Source organism: Hippocampus zosterae, chromosome 12 (assembly GCF_025434085.1).
Source record: "Hippocampus zosterae strain Florida chromosome 12, ASM2543408v3, whole genome shotgun sequence".
Lineage (NCBI taxonomy): Eukaryota > Metazoa > Chordata > Actinopteri > Syngnathiformes > Syngnathidae > Hippocampus > Hippocampus zosterae.
Genome location: NC_067462.1, coordinates 4,273,743 through 4,292,161, shown reverse-complemented (window position 1 = coordinate 4,292,161; position 18,419 = coordinate 4,273,743). Strand labels below are relative to the sequence as shown.

The following is an 18,419-nucleotide window of genomic DNA, read 5'->3' as shown; positions in this document are numbered from 1 at the left end:
AGTCACCTGTCCAAAGTCAAATTCAGGCCTCAAACAAAATATTCTCCAATGGATTCAATTGCCTCTTCCCTGCCCACCCACACAGAGCATAGAGTACCGACTCGGACCTTTCCCTCTTTTTTCCCATGCTGACCCCAGTTACTTCTGCTGGTAAACATGTTTATTTGCTTTACTGGTGACCTTCAGATTCATTTAGGAATGACCCATCGTAAATCACACCTGTAGAACATACGAGTTCCCCAACTTGAGATGTTTTGAGTTACTCGAATGCTACTGTCAGACAGTTATTACACTTTACAAAATGTTATTTATTTACATTCTCCTCTTATATGATACAGACAGTAATGCTACTTTTGTTTAAGTAAAAATATGTACAGGATTAATGCTATTTCAAATGTCACTTGGGGATTTGAAATAAGGATAAAGATGGGGTCATTTTAAGATCAGGGACTTGTTTTATTCAAAATGCAATATAGTGTTCATTCTACAAAACAGGTCATGGGTTAGAAATTTTGTTACCTATCAATGAGAGGATATTATAAATTGTTTACTCTTGAGGAACGCAAACAAACAACAATGCTGAAACAGATAAGAGCAGGTGAGCAACGTTTCATATTTCCGCGATGATTTTGTGACGTCGACGATTGTGACGTTGTGCATTTTTCATCCTATCTCATTCAAATGTACGGTCAAGGACGACGTCACCGCTTGTTGTCATTCGCCGTAACTACCAGCGTCGTAATGGTCCGTCATCAGCTCTGTGTGTGACCAAATTAGAATACCTCGAGCAGTAGGTAATTCAAATCGTCACGAGTGGTAAATGTCCATATTTCCCCTTTTGTTGAAAAAGTACGTTTCATGCAAAGGCAAACAGAACCATGAGGACAAGCCACACCGTGGAATGTTAAGTATGCATCATGTAACACTTCAAACGACAACATGGGGGGATAGCGGGCTCAAAGGCGTGTTCTTAGCAAAACAAGTCATTATATTTTACTCTATACGAGATGTTATTCGTCCCCTCATAATGATGTTTCTGTATGAATTGGTCAAACACGCCTGCAAACAGCGAAATGTAGCGATAATCTTTGTCTTTTTGTGAAAATTGGGATTCAAGCACCCCTACGCGGCCGGCGAAATAGTTTGGTCCAACAATTCAGCCTCACTCTTGCTTCCCACTGACTGCGAGTCATGAAGCCCGTCAAACAGACGAGGCAGGGCCACGGTCGAAGTTGGGATAGGGCCGTCTGTTGCCGGAGAGTCGACGATATCGAGGCTGCTTGACCACAGATATGCTCACAATTCCATTTTTATGCCCGTCGTCAGCCGAGTGAGCGGCCGACATATGCCAGCCGGTTTCCTACTTTTAGGCGAGGGACTTAGTTATTCAAGTAAAAGCCAACTCTCCCTTCAGCAGACCGAGGATGATTTTTTCTAATACTGGAAACCCACTAAGGACTCAGTTTCGCAAACAGGTAACTAATACGTTTTCGATCCGCTCTATTCCGCCTTTACAACTGACTTCCGCACGTCTCATTACTGCTGTAATAACGACGAAACCGAGTTGGACATCAACTCGCGCCCCTAAAGTCGATGTTTATTTGTGCGAAGCTGGAGTGTTGCGTTCAGGGTCTTGTGAAGCATTAATTTGCTATGTGAAAAGGGAAGGTTGGGATTCAGAAGAAGAATGAGGACTATTATGCTAGGTAGGAAGGGGGGGGGGGGGGGGGGGGAGAAAAGAGCGCGGTGTTTTAAGGCGCCTGTGTGATTCACAGGTCTCTCGAGAATAAGGTGAATACCGGCTGCGTGCATCACGGAGCGAAACAAAACGAGCCTTGGACTTGACTTCTTTTTCTCCTAAGCAACCTCAAATGGCACGAGAGGAAAATCAAAAGTTTTCCAGCAGCACTTAAAAATAAATGGCATGCTCCCCCGTTTGGATTGGATTTCACAGCATTGTCCTTGAAAGGTGATGAGTTAAGCGTTGGTGCATTCAGTTTGTCCCAGTTACATATATTGATTTCTTTCGGAATCTCGCTTAGCCAAAAAGGTTTGTGAAAATAAGCCCCATTCGCTCATGTTGACGTTGTTATCCTGTGGCAGGAGCTGAATGGGCGAGGCCTGTTACTGGAAGCCCTACGCATTATACAGTATGACAGGCTCAGCTGGTCTGTTGCTGACTGATAAGATGTCGTCCGCTCCCCATTCTCCTTCTCGCAGTCCTGTATCCGAATGAATTAATCGCTGAATGAAACCAAAAACTGACCCCCGGCTCTCTCGGGGAAAGGAAGCGTCAGTCTCGCACTTAACTGGAAGTCAACTCTGGCTATTCTATAGCATACTGTAGTTACATGTACCGGTACATGCGATCAACTTCGCCGCCTTGACTAGTAATCAATGCGTTTTCTCCTTACCAATCGACATAAAGCTGGCAAACATACGCCGCAGGTCTGCGCAACTTAACAGCAAATTCCATAGGGTTTGGTACGTTATTTTCTTATGCAGCTTTCATAGAATAACTCATTAGTACTCCATTTTTCTTAGGTATCGATCAGTTCAATGTTCGTATATTCAAAATTGTGCTCAACCAGAATTTGTGAAAGAAGAAAAAAATAAATAAATCAATGAGTTGGAACCATCATGTGAGCCACATCGTACTGCTGCATTCTTGTTAGACCACATCCTCAGCAAATAAATGATTCATTCCGAAATGTGACCCCCCCCCTGCCCCGCCGGTAATGGGCATTTTACATTTTTATTATTTTTTTTGCAACAATTCCAAAAATATTATCCTGTCACGGAAATGAACATTATGCTAGTCGTCGGAGTAACTAGTTCAAGCAATCAACTCTACGTGTTTTGGGCTTCCTTTGTTGTTTTTTTTGGCAATGCTCGTTTAAAAAAAAAGGCCCATCCCCAACATGGGATGTTAAGAGAAACATAAACTGTAAAACAAGTTACGGGAATTAATGCTCGGTGTTAAAATATGTATTCAATGTTATAACATATGTTGGCAGGCAGAACAATCAATTGCTTTCCATTCAATGCGGGAAGGTCCATTGAACTTGTTTGTTTGTTATGTTGCCATGGAACGAGAGCTTCAAACGCCTCCAAATTTCTCCATAACAAATAACTTCAGGAAAAAAAAGATGATTACCGTACATGACCCATTCTAGTGCACTTTACAGGAATGATCCATTTGCGCTATTTGAAGTCCCAATATTGAATACATGTGACGCCATTTTGAATTCTGAATTTTGGCCCGTATGAGCTTTTCGGTGGCTCTTTATGATTGAAACTTGTTAGCCTATCGGAAAAGGACTTCCCTGTGTTAGAAGGAAAGGTTTGGGGAGATCATCCGTGCATTATCCCCAATCGCAAAATCGTTGGTGCGTTGTACTCAGGTTGAAGGGGCCATTCCAGCCAGACTGAGCATTTGGACATTTTTTGGGCGAAAAAAAAAAAAGTCCAACTTAATGTTGCTAATATCAGCCTTGTGGTCAATGAAACAGGCCCAGCTTTTTTTACACTAACAAATTGAATTTGTGAGTAAATTGAGAGAAGGTCATTGTTATTTCAGTATTCACACACTTTGTGACGTTGGCCTCCGCGCTGTGAGATTTTTTTTTTTTGCCATGGCTACATAAAAGGTTGGGAAACTGGAATAGAGGTGAACTGATTTTTAGACGTGGCAAAAGTTCAGAGTTTCTTTGACAGTCCATCAATCCACTCTATCTGCACCAAATAAAGGATACGAGCAACTTTTTGGGCTTTTCCAGCTACCGTAGCCTGGTATTGTGGGAAATATTAGCCGATAGTGAATGTTGATCATACGTGAGCACAAACAAAACAAAACAAAAAATTAGGTCCGCTTTTGTTCTGGACCAAATATTCTAGTGTGAATAAACCCAAAGTCTTTGAGGCAACAATCCGCACAGGTATGCTGCCATGTTTCCCGTCGTTTTGAGAATGTGGACTGTTGTCCTATATTTTTTCGGGCTCGATTGAATCAATGTGTGACTTATGGTTTCTCAAAATATCTTTGCAAAATTGTGAAATTAACCACAGTCACGCTGTGAATAAAAGGGGTGGGGGGCCGGTCATGAGACTGCCATTGAAAACAGGTCACACTGACTGCTTTTTGTTTTTTTATTAGGCGGCGACTGCTACTGTCACCTATTGTATTCATGTGACAACGGGAGTAACATTATTGCTCACCGTTTCACCTCTGTGTCTTCATTAAAAAAAAAAAAAAAAAATCTCATCCCTCACAGGAAATCCTCTCATGAACTAATTTTGGGCCGGCTCCATTGAGTCCTTCAATCAATTCCTCATAAGTCGACTTTGAGGAAGGCGGTGAATGGACGGGAGGTAACTTGAGGGACAATGAGGACTGTTACCAACAGTCCGATGCGGCAAAAAGCCAAACTTGATTTTTACGGCGACGACAATATGAAGACGAGAGAGAAGCTCTTCGCGGCTCGGGTTGCTCAGTCATGTCAGGGTTTCATGCTTCAGATTCCATTAGCTTCCTCTCAGCTTGACATTCGCCAAAGAGAACGTGGTTGTGGGGGATAATCGCTGACAAATCCCTGAAGGGGAAAGCTCTCGTCAGACCGGGAGACAAGTCACTCTGGAATTTGTGTTTTTTTCCCCTCAAACCCGCTGCAACAAGTATAACATTGCCAAGTTTTTATTTCACATGCGCTTGATTTGCATTCATGAGCACAGATAAATTAAAAAAAATAGCATGTTAAGTCCGCCTTAAGCAGAGCGGCATGATAAGGCTCCGGATTTACGACTGTATTTCATTCAATTATTATTCTTTTTATTTTTGGAACCACAAACAACATGGCGAGATCGTAAAGGAAGAAGCGTATCGCCCTGGCCGCTGTCGCTATCATACGAAGAAAGGAAACGGCCAAGGATAAAGGAACGAGTGTGGGCTATTTTAGAGGCTCTTTTCATTCATTGACAAGACTCGTATGAAGTCCACTTGCATGATTCAAATATGACCTGAACTCTCTTTTTAATTAGGTAGCAGCCAATTCTGGACCAAGTCCGAAAAGACGTTTAAAAACGTCTTTGGGAGTGAATTAGTTAATTTATTTGCAAAGTGAAATTAAAAGATACTATTTTTATAGATATCTTTTCTAATAGGCTAGAAATTTACTGCAAAAAAAATAAATAAAATGACAGCCCAATCTAACCTTTGACAGTTTTTTGTCCCTCCACAGTATTTTGACAGCAAAAAACAAACACAGATTCTTCATTCACATGTTGCCTCTCGGTAATTTAAGATCCCCGCGTGACCTTTAATCGGACCCTTGTTTCCCACCTCCAGTCACCCGTTAGCCTCCTGTCTCATCCCATGGCTCCGCCCAGCCCAAGTAACAACAGCAGCACCAACAACAGCAGCAGCAGTAGCACTGCAGGCTGGGAGCAACTCAGCAAAACCAACCTCTACATCCGAGGCTTGTCCCCGTCAACAACAGACCATGACCTGGTCAAACTCTGTCAGCCGTGAGTAGCGCATTTCCTCTGGTCGTTATCTACTATTGGTCTGCCATTGATTGCCTTGTTCCAAATTGCGGGAGCGGTCGTACGCCGACATACAACCGCTTTAGGCTCCACGGACTGGTTAGATGACAGAACAGAAAATTTCATTCATTCATTCATTACATCCATCCCCCTCCACCCCCTGATCTGTTTTATCCTCACAAGTGCCGCGGGTGTGCTGGAGCCCATCCCAGCCGTCTTCGGGCAGTGGGCGCGGTACACCCCGAGCTGGTTGCCAGCCAATCGCAGGGCACACAGACGAACAACCATTTGCGCTCACGCTCGTGCCTCGGGATAATTAAGCTCACCTGTTAACCTGCCGTGCATGTTTTTTGGAATGTGGGAGGAAACGGTAATACCCGGAGAAAACCCACACAGGCATGGGGAGGGGGAGAACATGCAAGCTCGAAACAGGAAGGCCCGAGCCGGAATGAAACGGCGGACTTTTGCACGGTGTCATGGACGTGCTAGCCAGTTGCTCATCGATGCTAACAAATTGATTCTGATTCAATTGCTTGTTTTGGTCCCAAAGTGAGAAAAGTGGGAGGAAACCGGAATACCCGGAGAAAACCCACACAGGCATGGGGAGAACATGCAAGCTCGAAACAGGAAGGCCCGAGCCGGAATGAAACGGCGGACTTTTGCACGGTGTCATGGACGTGCTAGCCAGTTGCTCATCGATGCTAACAAATTGATTGATTCAATTGCTTGTTTGGTCCCAAAGTGAGAAAATGGGCCAAAATCTTAAGCATATTTTTCCAAAGTACAAGTAGATGCTTGCAAATATCTTACTTTGATTCAACACAAAGATAATCAGTCTGATCTCGTGCGGGACGACAGGATTTGGCATTTGGCCCGGCCGGGCTCAAGCGCCAGTCAATGACACCCCTTCACAACACAGTCACTGGTCATCAGGACACCCCCCCCCCCAGAATGGTTTGAGGCGAGGTGCCGGGGCTGGGCTGGATAAGCGCCGGAGAAAAATAGATGGACATTCCTGCCCTTCCTTTATGTAGTTTGACGAGTTACGCGAATGATGAGGGATCGCTTGAGACGACACTGCTGGCTGCCGACCGTTAAGACTGGATTCTCATTGCACGACAATTTCGATCGATTTCGTTTTTGGGATATCCATTACTCATGCGGGAATCCTTTTACTTTGGTTTAATAGCTGAAGTGCTGCGCAATGTCCATCCGTCCATGGGTACCGAACCCAAGATAAGAAAACCTTTATTAGTCTCGCAATGGAGAAATTCCCAATTTGTAATAATATATATATTATACTCCATTATATATATATATATATATATATATATATATATGATAATAAATATAAAAAATGATATGGGCATTCACCGAACCCTTCATGAGTGAAATATATATGTTTTATTTTTTACAAATTCAACATATAAAAAAAAACAAACACATTTATTAAAAACAGAAAAAAGTAAATGCAATTTCAAGAGACATGCATCTTTTTTTTTTTTTTTTTAACGTCCTATCACGACAGTCACGCGCTGACTACTCAGTGCACTAAATTTCCCGCAGCACCGATTGGACAAGCAATGTCATGTGATCATCGGCAGCCAGCGATGGCCAAGCGGGCGTGTCATAACTCATTGACATGTCGAGTCGCGTGCGTCTTATCCTCCATGGCAGAGGCTCCGTCGAAACTCTGAGACCGATTCACCGAACCCCTGGCGTTCGATTGAACCCAGGATCGGAACCACTGAGCTAGACGAATACGTTGAAGATCTTCCATCGGCTAACACAAAACACAAAAGAATGTGACGTTCCACCTTTTGCCATTTATGATTCCACTGCTCTGAATGACGCGTCCGTATTTATTTTTATTTTTGGCAATAGTATCGTTTGTGTATTCTGCATTCATCCAGGGGGTCGCCTATTTTCCGTCCTCATTCTGGGGACAGTGACGCCTGCATTGCAGCCTCTTCCAAAGTCTCATGCCACTGCCATGATGTCACCGTTGCTGAACCCTCCCTTGTTGCATGCTGTACAACTGGCTCTCTCTCTCTCTCTTTTTTTTCTCCCTCTTCTAATGCGTACGGCGCACACCTTGTCTTTCTGCTTGTCCCTCAGGTATGGCAAAATTGTATCAACAAAAGCCATCCTGGACAAGACGACAAACAAATGCAAAGGTGGGTGGGTTGGACTCATTTGTATCACCCAGCGGGGACCGCACAGTCACTGGCGCTCACGCCTTAGTCATGGCTCATCGTTGGCTTGCGGCGTACCGTCGAAGGGTAATGAGCCGAATCTTTTCGTCACTGCGCAGTTCAAATGAAAACGAGAGTCCAGCTGCTTTAAATCATCCCGGAGCATATTATATTTACAAGTTCCGCCTTTGTTGCTTTGTCACTGGCACGGTTGTTAGGGGGCGGGGAGGTGGGGGGGTGGGGGTTCCCATGGGAAGTAGCAGCCTCTGTTGAGTGACCCAGTACAGATGTCCGTTAAGCACCCATTGAAATGTTGTCTCGTCTACTTGTACTGTTCCACACACGCACGACAAGTCAATGCAAAAATGCCCCACGACGCCGGATTTGGACTTGGAATCGTTCAAAATTTCAATCCGGCATCATTAGCTTTCCAAAAATGCAGCCTACCCCCACGACAAAGGCCTTTTGGCTTGAAAGAGCAATCACAAATTTGCCTTTATTTAGTTTGAACGGGCTAAAAATAGCTCGGCGAGGAGCCAGGCGCGATGGCTTCACCGTGTTTGTACGCCGCAGAACAAAGAGCTGACCTCAGCCCGTTCGCATCACACACCCCCCCCCCCCCCCCCGCTAGCTGCGCGTCAGCGCTTTTTGCCGCTCGTCTTCCACGCGCGTACACATCCAAAGCGAAATCGACCGACACAATTATCGACGTACAGGTACGACAAAAGAAGGTTTCGTTTAGTCAAGGATGAAGACATTGATATTATTGATGAACGCCATACGTTGCCCTGACTTGTCCTTCTTGTCTCCTTCAGGATACGGCTTTGTGGATTTTGATAGCCCCACCGCAGCTCAGAAAGCTGTGGCTGCCCTAAAGACCAGTGGCGTTCAAGCTCAGATGGCCAAGGTCTGTCTTTTCATATTCACACCCACTTTGTGTGCGCCTTCAACCGTTTCCAAGGACCTTTGCACACACACAACACGTGTAAATAGAAAACAAATTCCCACATTTTTCAAACATGCTAGCAGTTTTGCTTCCCTTTTGTGCTCCGTCGTACAAAACGGTGGACTTGCACAAACCGTTGCCATCTCCACACAAGTGTGCAGCAGGCACAGTGTCATGAGCTTGCGCCGTCGTCCCCGCCGGTTTTTCCCTTTGCCATTCAAACAAATGGGAGGAGAATTTCACAGACTGAGGGACTGTGTCGTTGCCAAGATGGCTGCCATTACGTTCACCGCTAAACGTATTCGTAGCGCCCGCCCACTGTTAGTTCATCACGCTCATCCTTGTCTTTCTCTCCCTTGTCCGAAATCGGACTTTTAGACCACAGGTGTCAAAGTCGAGGCCTGGGGGCCAGATCTGGCCCGCCACATCACATATGTCAGAGCAAATCAAGCATGTCAAGTTTCATGTCGCTCGCTAAAGTCGGAACCAAATGTTCAAATTGTCGTATGTGATCCACAATAACAGTCTTTATTTTGGACTTCTGATTTTAAAACTAGTTATCCATCAATTTGCTGTGCACTGTGTCTATAACTACTATGTGGCCCGCCACAAAAGCCGAGTTTGAACCATCGCCATCAGGATAGAAAACACGGATTGTTGCCAGAAATATCGCACTGTGATCTTTACCCTTAAGACGTCGTCATGGTGGTCCTTTGTCGCGCTGTATGTTGCTCATGTTTTCATGCGCGACTCTCACGGTGCCTCGAAAGGCTTCTGCTAGGATTGCAACTCCTCGAATTCATTGACGAGGTTCCCATCAGTGGTGCTAATCAGGAGATATGACGCGAATATGTACCGTACTACCATGTGGGCGATGCCCAAGTCAGAGTATTTAACCGTCAAAAATGAAACCACAGCCACAGCTCAAATTCAATTACCAAGCCCCAAAAGTTGGAGTTTTTGTAAGTTGCTGTACTTGATGTTGGACAGTGAAACTACAAAAATATTTAAATCGTCTCATCTCATTAATACTTGCACACAACAAATTCATTACTTGTTTAGAAAAGAGTCACGTTATTGTTCACGTGAGCGTAAATAGGGTCAGAGAATTCGCGCATTGTTATTTCTTATTCGTGACCAATTTGACATTTCGGAAGTTGACACGCGTGATTTTTCTTTCGGGAGGCCACATCCAATGACGTGGCGGGCCTGGAGTTTGACACCTGCGCCGTAGGCTGAATTGAACCGAGCCCTCATCTTAGTCAACCTTCCTTTAATGATGCAAATTACAATCATGAACACAAAGAGGCATCGCATGTTCCTTCCGCTACGTCATCCAAGGTCGCCCGCAGTTCATCGCTACTCTGCCGACATTCACGGAACAAAGTCACGTTTAATACAAAGTAATATTAAACAAAGTGATATCGGCCCCGCGCACACTCTCGACCGTCGCGTCGTCCCCTGCATCTTGTCGAGACAATCAAGATGCTCAAACACGACGACATCTCCTCCCCTCCCCTCCGATCTCGCCAAACCAGTTGTGCGTTCTGAACCAGTTTCTTCTGGATTCTATTTTCTTTGGCCTGCTGCATTATGTTCAAATGCGAACTGTTGATTTTTTTTTTCTCCCCCCCCCCCCCCTTGTCGTGTGTCACCTTGCCGACCGTCTGGCGCTGAACGCGGCGCTCCAATGCCGATGAATATTAATGACGAGAGCCCAACTCCCCGGGGCCTTGTCACCATCTCTCACATTTCTGCCGATACAATTAGAAGAGAAATGAGCCCAGCATGAAAACTGTGACCGCGTGCGGCTCGACACCACAATTGTTCACCGCGGCCATTTTGGAACCTAAAGCTAACCGAGGATGAACCCGAACGTTTTTGAGTCGTGCACTCCTATGTAGCGTTTGAACCTCTCGCCCTTTTTTTTTTTTTTTGTCCTTCAGCAACAAGAGCAAGACCCAACCAACTTGTATATCTCCAACCTGCCCCTATCCATGGACGAGCAGGAGCTGGAGAACATGCTGAAGCACTTTGGCCAGGTCATATCCACTCGTATCTTGAGGGACTCGGGCGGAGCGAGCAGAGGAGTGGGATTTGCCAGGTAGGAACCCAAAACTGCTGAAGATGCTTGTCAGGACTGCTGGCAAGTCTTAACTCTCCCACTTGGAGCTGAATGTTAACACTTGGACGATAAACATGGCTGGCGACCACGTTTACTTTGCCGGACAACGAACGTTTTGTGGCAGCCTTGATCATTAAAAAAAAAACAAAAAAAAAAACTCATTTAACTATTTAAAAAAAAAGTCAGGCGGCCCGGTAGTCCAGTGGTTAGCACGTCGGCTTCACAGTGCAGAGGTACCGGGTTCGATTCCAGCTCCGGCCTCCCTGTGTGGAGTTTGCATGTTCTCCCGGGGCCTGCGTGGGTTTTCTCCGGGTGCTCCGGTTTCCTCCCACATTCCAAAAACATGCGTGGCAGGCCGATTGAACACTCTAAATTGTCCCTAGGTGTGAGTGCGAGTGCGAATGGTTGTTCGTTTCTGTGTGCCCTGCGATTGGCTGGCAACCGATTCAGGGTGTTCCCCCGCCTACTGCCCGACGACAGCTGGGATAGGCTCCAGCACCCCCCCGCGACCCTTGTGAGGATCAAGCGGCTCGGAAGATGAATGAATGAAAAAAAGCCCTCATGTTGACAGACTGTAACCATATTTACACCCACCAATTGCCTCTAAATACCGTTTTTTTGGTTGAATACACCGCTGCTAAATAGACGAAAGTCTGTATGCGGAAACTGCAATTCATCACTGGGCTGCCACCAGAAGCCGTGCCGTTGATCGAGTCTCAGCCACTTTGCGTTCTCAAGAACAACCGAGGCATCGGCGATGGGAAATTGCGCGACACCCTTGCAAATCTCTGCTGTGGCGCAATCGCTCTGAGCGGCATGATTTGAGTCCATACGGCACAGAGCTTTTGACTCTTTCAACAAAACGGCCAATCAAGGAAATGTCATCGCGTGTCTTCAAACTCGATATCTGCACGAATGACCATGACCGAAAAGGCCGAGTCTTGATTAAATCCGTTCCGACCTGTTCACGGCAACATTCTCGCTGACTCGACTGTGCTCCCCCCCGTCTCCCGTACATTCAGGATGGAGTCCACAGAAAAATGTGACGCCGTCATTTCTCACTTCAACGGCAAGTTCATCAAGACGCCTGCCGGTGTTCCAGGTAAAGACTCTCGCATTCAAAACATTTGCAAATACTCCATTTCTGCGTTTATCTGATAGGAGCCGAGTCATATGGCACCAATGAATCGTGATAATTCGGTCACAGTGAACGGAAGTCAAGATGAATCGGTCACAGTGTTTAGATGCCGGACGCACGAGCTTCGTCAAGGAAGGCGGGACGCGGTCAGCCGACTGTTTCCTCCTTCCAAATGGGGGGGTCTGCAGCGAGAGGGATCGTATACATTCGGCCTAAGAGGCTCACTGCGCCCTCCACTCTCAGTCTAATCTTTTTAATTGGATTATCCGACAGAAATAGTCCCTTGTAGTCATGCCTCCTTTCAGAAGGCCGCGGGGGGGTTTACAGGCCCTCAAATTAGAAGCTCGTGTCGTCTGGCCGCTTAGTAAACGACTGTTGGGAAAACACGACGCATAATATTGTTTACCCAAACCGCTTTTTGATAAAGCCCGCTTTCCATTCTCTTGATTCCCAATCCAGCACCGGCTGAACCTTTGCTTTGCAAGTTCGCCGACGGCGGGCAGAAAAAGAGACAAAGCCAAAACAAGTTTGTTCAGAACGGTCGCGCTTGGCTCCGAGATGGAAACGCCAGACTGGTAAGTCGGACTCACTCCCCCCCCCCCCCCCCCCCGAATTTCAGAGGAAAGCTTAACTGAGGCGGTCCCATGAACTTAAATCACCGCCACACGCGTTTGCATTCGTCGAACAATTGTCCGTGATCGTAATTACAATATACGAGCTGCTTATAAGTTTCAAACAAGAGTGTCATGTGACTAACAAGAGAACATCACATTTTAAAAATGGCTCCACCGTCATGTGCTCATGCTGAAACTGCAGAGATCGCGCGTATGGCCTCATAACGCACAACACCCCCGCATTACACACTCGTTGGGTTTCCGGGGGTGGGGTGTCGTGACGACAATGCATTCTTCGGCATTTTTTTTTTCCTCAACTTGTTCTTTTTCCCCTCCAGGCTGGAATGACGCTCACGTATGATCCCAGTGCAGCTGCCATGCAAAACGGGTACGTCGTGCTCGCTTGTGAAAAAATCCTTTTGCACTCCGTGTCGTCAATCTCACCGAATGCTACACGTGCTTCTCATTTGGTGCGCACAGATTTTTCCCGACAGCGTACAGCATTTCCAACAGGATGATTGCTCACACGCCCTTGTCCACGTACATGTCTCCAGTTTCAGCATACCAGGTTCGGATTCTTGACTCTTTTCATGCGAGTACTGTACACGCGTACACGAGACTGCCACAATTTTCTCGAGAGCCCATCTATTCTATGTCTGCATGTGCTGCGGCACCGTTTGTGTTTAAATATCCGTTGCTTGAAGGATTTGTTCGCAGGTTTTGTTAGCCCGTCAATGGAATTTTGCGTTGGCTTTTCTCAGATTTCTGTTTGAAGTTCAACTGGAGGTTGGCAATAAAGTGTGTATTTAGCACTGGTAATACATTTTAACTTAAATTAAAAAAAAGAACAGGTTGGTCCAATTTGATTAAATAAAGACACCCTCAGGTATCGCTATTCTAAAAGAGAATCAATACAAGCATCACTTTTACACATCATGATCCTGCCTGTCTACGGCTTGTCATCAAGTAAAAGAGAATCACAAGCATGACCTCCTTTTTTCTGCGTGACCTTACAGGTGCAGAACCCGTCGTGGATGCCTCATCAGCCCTACATCATGCAGCACCCCGTAAGCACTCTTAGTCTTTTTTTTTTGTGGTCTTAAATGGTTCAGAGTAGAAGTGAAACCTTTTTTTTCCCCCACACAAGGCGATCCACACAATTATTATTATTATTATTAAGTACCAGGATTGACCTAGCAGGTGTGTTATGATACGAATCATAAAGATGGTCATGGAATGAGATCTCTGGTTTTGCTTTGTTCTAAAAAAAGGCCAACGTGCATGCAACCTGACCGCACCATATGACAGTCCCCTGCTCTGGTCATGGCTTCGAGGAAAAAATAAATAAATAAAATGACAGTTAAAAGGTGTAAGCCTCTAAAAAAAAAATCACATTTTTGAAAAAGAAAAGATTTCCATATTTACCGTTGATGTTCCGCCATCTGCATCCATTCCCCTCACTTGTGTTTCCAGAGTGCAGTCATATCGCCCTCTGTGGAGCCATCGTTGTCGCTGCAGCCGACATCCCTGATGACTCCCCTGGCCCAGCAAATGAGTCACATGTCTTTGGGCAATGCAGGAGCGGTGAGAGAACAGCGCTTTGTCTCACAACGTCTTTGATCAGAAATGCTCTGTTAGCAGGGAAGTTCCACGACATTTTGTCACAAAAGATGCAGTTCAAATCTAAAAAATGACAAAACGTTCCCTTTGCGCAAGTCATCCCCTTCCCCGAAGTCGAACACGCTTTGCCAAGCCTTCGAGCTCTCCCGAGAGGCCTTCTTTAAAGATCTTCCACAGCGCCGTTGTCAGGGAATCTTGATGTCATCCCAGTCATCAAAACCGGTCCCTAAATGACTCCTTGAGCTTGGGAATGGAGGGGGTGGGGAAATTCACACCGAGCCAGGTCAGGTTGCCCCGGCACGGCAATGTTTATTCTCAGCCGGGAACCATCGGATGCTTCGGGCAACTCGCCTCTCAAGTTCTCGTGAAGCAAACGCCGCAGCATTTCTTTGGAGACGCACCAGTTGATCGTCTTGCCCACATTGAAGGGGAACACTTGTAGTTTGGTTCTGAATGAGTGAGCCAACTTACATTTTCTTTTGTTTTTTAGATACAAGCTTCTCTTCAGACTTTTTTTTTTTGCAAGCACAAACTTGTGATAGCAGCGCTTTGTCATGGCAGTGAACTCAATGAATCCACTTCACAAAAAGCAGCAGTTAAATATTGGGGCTGGGGGGGGTAAGGTCTTCATGTTTAGATTTATTCTGAAACTAAGAGAATTACACATTTGATTTTGGAATCAATCCCATAGCTTTGCCATGAAAAATGTGTGGTCGGTCAGTGCCTGACAACGCAAACTGACATGCTAACAGTTGTCATCGATAGTTACGCTTTTAAAAGCCATGAATAGGGAACGACGGTGGTCCGACACAACCAACCAACAGATCATATCAATGGCGAGCCTTGCTGTTACGGTGTAATATTGCCACCCAGTGGCCAAAGTAGGCACAGCAATATTTTAAAAAAATAGACACAAGTTACGGCGAAACATTGCCACCCAGTGGCCAAAGTAGGCACAGCAATATTTTAAAAAAATAGACAAACGCCGACATGGCGGGGAAGCTCAAACTGGACTATTGGTTTTCCATTCACGACGCGGAAAGACCATTTTCGAGACTGTGTTTTGATTTATGACCGTGGTCAGGGAACATTTTTAACTTGTATCTCAAGGCACCACCGTATATCAGTTATGACAACAGTCCTGGAACTTCCAGCGCCGCGCGTATGACCATCGCCATCTCTCTGTCCGTCTTCTAGTTCATGGCCACCAGCAGTCCGATGCAGAGTGCTTACATCCCTCAGTACGCGCATATGCAGCCAGCAGCTGTCCCCGGAGATGTAAGCGCATCACCGTGCAGAAGCTAAAACCTTTTTTCGGCCCAACCGGGAAAAAAGGGTAACTATTGGCAACCTGGGTGTTCTGTCTTTCAGGAAAATGGAGTCGCGTCTCAGGTGGACAACCCGTCGTCGTACGTCTACCAACAAACCAAGTAGTGCAGACTTAACGTTTGGACAACCACTACAGCAATCCCGGCAACAAAAAGCAATGAACGCTATACAAGGCCTTCACCGTTTTGCACTGGTTCTACAATTGTCGCGAGGCTATTTTTTTTTTTGCGCGACCGTTTTGGAGGAGCCGAAAAGAATACTCTTCGCTTTATCAAATGATTTTAACAAGTACTAAAAGACCATGTTTTGAAAAGTTTTTAAACATTTTCGTACAAGAAAAAAAAGGTTTATTTTTTACCAAAGATTGCCAGCAAATACAAGAAGAAAAAAAAACCCGTGCATAATGGTGATCAATGTCTTTTTCTGCTTTGATATTTGGACGTTTTTTTTTGTGCTTGCTGTGCGAGTGTTGCCATGGCCAAGTGTTTCACGTTTTCCTCTCCCGTCGTGCTTTCAGATGACAATGCTATCCGATTACACCTTGCCTTAACAGTTTTGCTACAGTGATTGTTTAGATCGCCACCAAAAACTACAAAAAAACGACACAAAAAAAAAACATGGAAGCGAGGGGCTGTTGCTTTGTAAATGAGCTACGTCATGTGTTTTTGCGGCACCAGGCCTACGGAGTAGATGTAGAAATGTACTGACGCCTGTTGATTTTATTTTTATATTTATTTGGAAAAAGATGACTTTACATGGTCCGAGATTTTTTTTTTGCCGTTGGATCTAGCCTTTTTTTTTTTTGCCCATCTCATTTAAGCTAGCTGACATTAAGTTGGTGAGGCAAGAATCCTTTTTTTCGTGGTAACTTTGGGTTGCTTTTTAGATGACTTTTTAAAAAAAAACGTTTATTTAACAAGCCAAGAGGAACACATAGATTTAGAACTGTACACACGCACACACGCACACACGCAACACGCGACAAAGCCTTGACAATGGACTTTGTGGGAGCTAACAGGAGACACGTGTTGTATCGTACCTCTGTTTTGAATAGGAAACCAACAGTCGGCACTTTGTTTTTATCACCAAAGATTAGAAGTTTTATATACGGAGGAAACAGAATCGTGTCTTTTACCAGAAAGCGGGGTGACTCTCCAAAGTAAAGCTTGCGGCGACGGACTGTGCCTTTTCTCAACATTTACACTCAGCTAGCATACGGACAGGTAGCGGTAAATATGGAGGCTAGCAAGCGTAAAAGTCAGCCAGAATCCAACAAGTGCCACAGACTATGTTCTGACAGAAAAGGAGACGAGGTAATATGATAATGAGGAGCTAGTGTTAAAAAAAACTAAAATGTGGTTTGATCTGATATGACAAGTGGTGCTTTCAATATATATACATCTATCTTTCTCTATATTGTTTTGGCTAACATTCTTGATCAAGGTGCCCTTCTGCTATTCCAACAAGTGGTCAGTCAGACCAGATATCTACCTCAGTTTTTCAATGTTCCTCAGTTCTAAACCGGGTTAGCTAGTCCAGCCCACTTCCCAGACCAAATTCTACGCTCAGGAGCTGGTCACACGGTGTCGTTTCCTGTAGGATTTTTTATTTTTTTTTCCTGAAAAGGTTTTTCCTCCAAACATCTTTGTACGTTGTGTTTTTGTTTTCAGGAAGGGGGGAGTTCAAACGCACGCTTCCAGCTTTAGTCAACAACTACTTTCGCCTCAGTAGATTCCAAGGACAATAAGTTGGTGTTCACTGGATATGTGCTCATTTTCTAATAGTTTGACACCCCATCGTGGGTGGAGAACAAACTCACAAGCGCCATTAGTTGGGTGTCAAGCGTTACTGAGGTTATGCGTCACGCCCGAGACTGAGAGCTAATATCGTTTTGTGAGATTTTGCTGCCCGAAAGGCGTCTAAACCAAGTGCCATAGTATCGGGGGTCAAAAACTGCAGCAGTGTGTCAAAGAAAAACTGCTCTCACAAGCAACCATCATGTTGAACAGTCATTGGGTTGTAATGAAAAGAAAGGTAATTTATAAAGATGTTTTTGTACAGAGATTGAGGAAGAGGTTTATGAAAAGTTTGGTTTTGTCGTTATTGATTTGTACCGCATTCTTGCCTGTGGTGATTTATTTGTACAGTAAAAAGCTTCTTTATGTCCGTTTGGTAGTGTTTGTTAGGGCCGAACTTGGTTCCCCTTGTAGATTTCTGCCTCAGGTTTATTCTTTTTACTTGGATTTTTTTTTAAATAAAAGGAAACTGATTTTTTTGTATTCATATCCTTTTTGTGAATAAGTCAACTGTTTTTTTCCCCCTTGAAATAGTTGTTTTCCCAGTTTAAAACAAAGTGTCATCGACATGAATAAACAAGACGCCTTCTTTCTTTCCCTCTTGAGGGAGAAAAACCAAACAGGTGTTGCCATAAAGTGCATTTACTAGCACAAAGCTGTAGTGTCTAAAAACATTTGGAGAGGGGAAATAAGCAACAGATTTGATATTGAACCAATTATTTCCTTTTCACGTCACAATCTGGTAAAAAAAAAGTACAGTAACATGCCTGTGCTTGGTTCCCCAGCAATGTTCTTTCAAGCCAAAGGGGGGACGCCCAAGTAAATAGAAATCGACACTGTCACATGGCATCACTGACAAGATGATCAGGAGGCAAAGTGCAGAAGGTGGATGGAAGCAATGGGTGGGGTGGGTATAGTGGGGGACGCAATACGCTCAGATGTGGCAGCACAGCTCTTGGGCAGGCTTTGCCACGACAGATGGGCCCTCACAGTGTCCCTGCGGGAGGCCGCCGGCTCCCAGACCAAGACCAGAGCTCGTGCCCCAGCTGTCAAGTTTTTGTGCCCGAGCGCCCCTCTTGAAGCTTTGCATAGACTACAATGCCTCAAATTTGTTC

General features: G+C 45.1%; 2 protein-coding genes across 2 annotated transcripts in view; one reads left to right on the top strand and one right to left on the bottom strand.

Annotated features, from left to right (window-relative positions):
* The window catches only part of tank (TRAF family member-associated NFKB activator), a 32,969-nt gene that overhangs the window by 13,971 nt on the left and 579 nt on the right, over nt 1-18,419 (bottom strand). The window lies entirely within an intron of this gene.
* Nucleotides 1,169-17,787, top strand: LOC127611897 (RNA-binding motif, single-stranded-interacting protein 1). Its single transcript, XM_052082700.1, has 13 exons — nt 1,169-1,475; nt 5,345-5,523; nt 7,660-7,718; nt 8,552-8,643; nt 10,629-10,786; nt 11,830-11,909; nt 12,405-12,520; nt 12,898-12,947; nt 13,040-13,127; nt 13,576-13,626; nt 14,033-14,143; nt 15,377-15,457; nt 15,551-17,787. The coding sequence occupies exons 1-13, from the start codon at nt 1,425-1,427 to the stop codon at nt 15,611-15,613; spliced, it is 1,179 nt and encodes a 392-aa protein (XP_051938660.1). The 5' UTR covers nt 1,169-1,424; the 3' UTR covers nt 15,614-17,787.

Coding starts and splice junctions, on each gene's coding strand:
- LOC127611897 (XM_052082700.1), top strand. CDS start 1,425: ATGATTTTTTCTAATACTGGAAACCCACTAAGGACTCAGTTTCGCAAA. Junction 10,787..11,829: donor AGAGGAGTGGGATTTGCCAG/GTAGGAACCCAA, acceptor CCGTACATTCAG/GATGGAGTCCACAGAAAAAT. Junction 13,627..14,032: donor CCTACATCATGCAGCACCCC/GTAAGCACTCTT, acceptor TTGTGTTTCCAG/AGTGCAGTCATATCGCCCTC.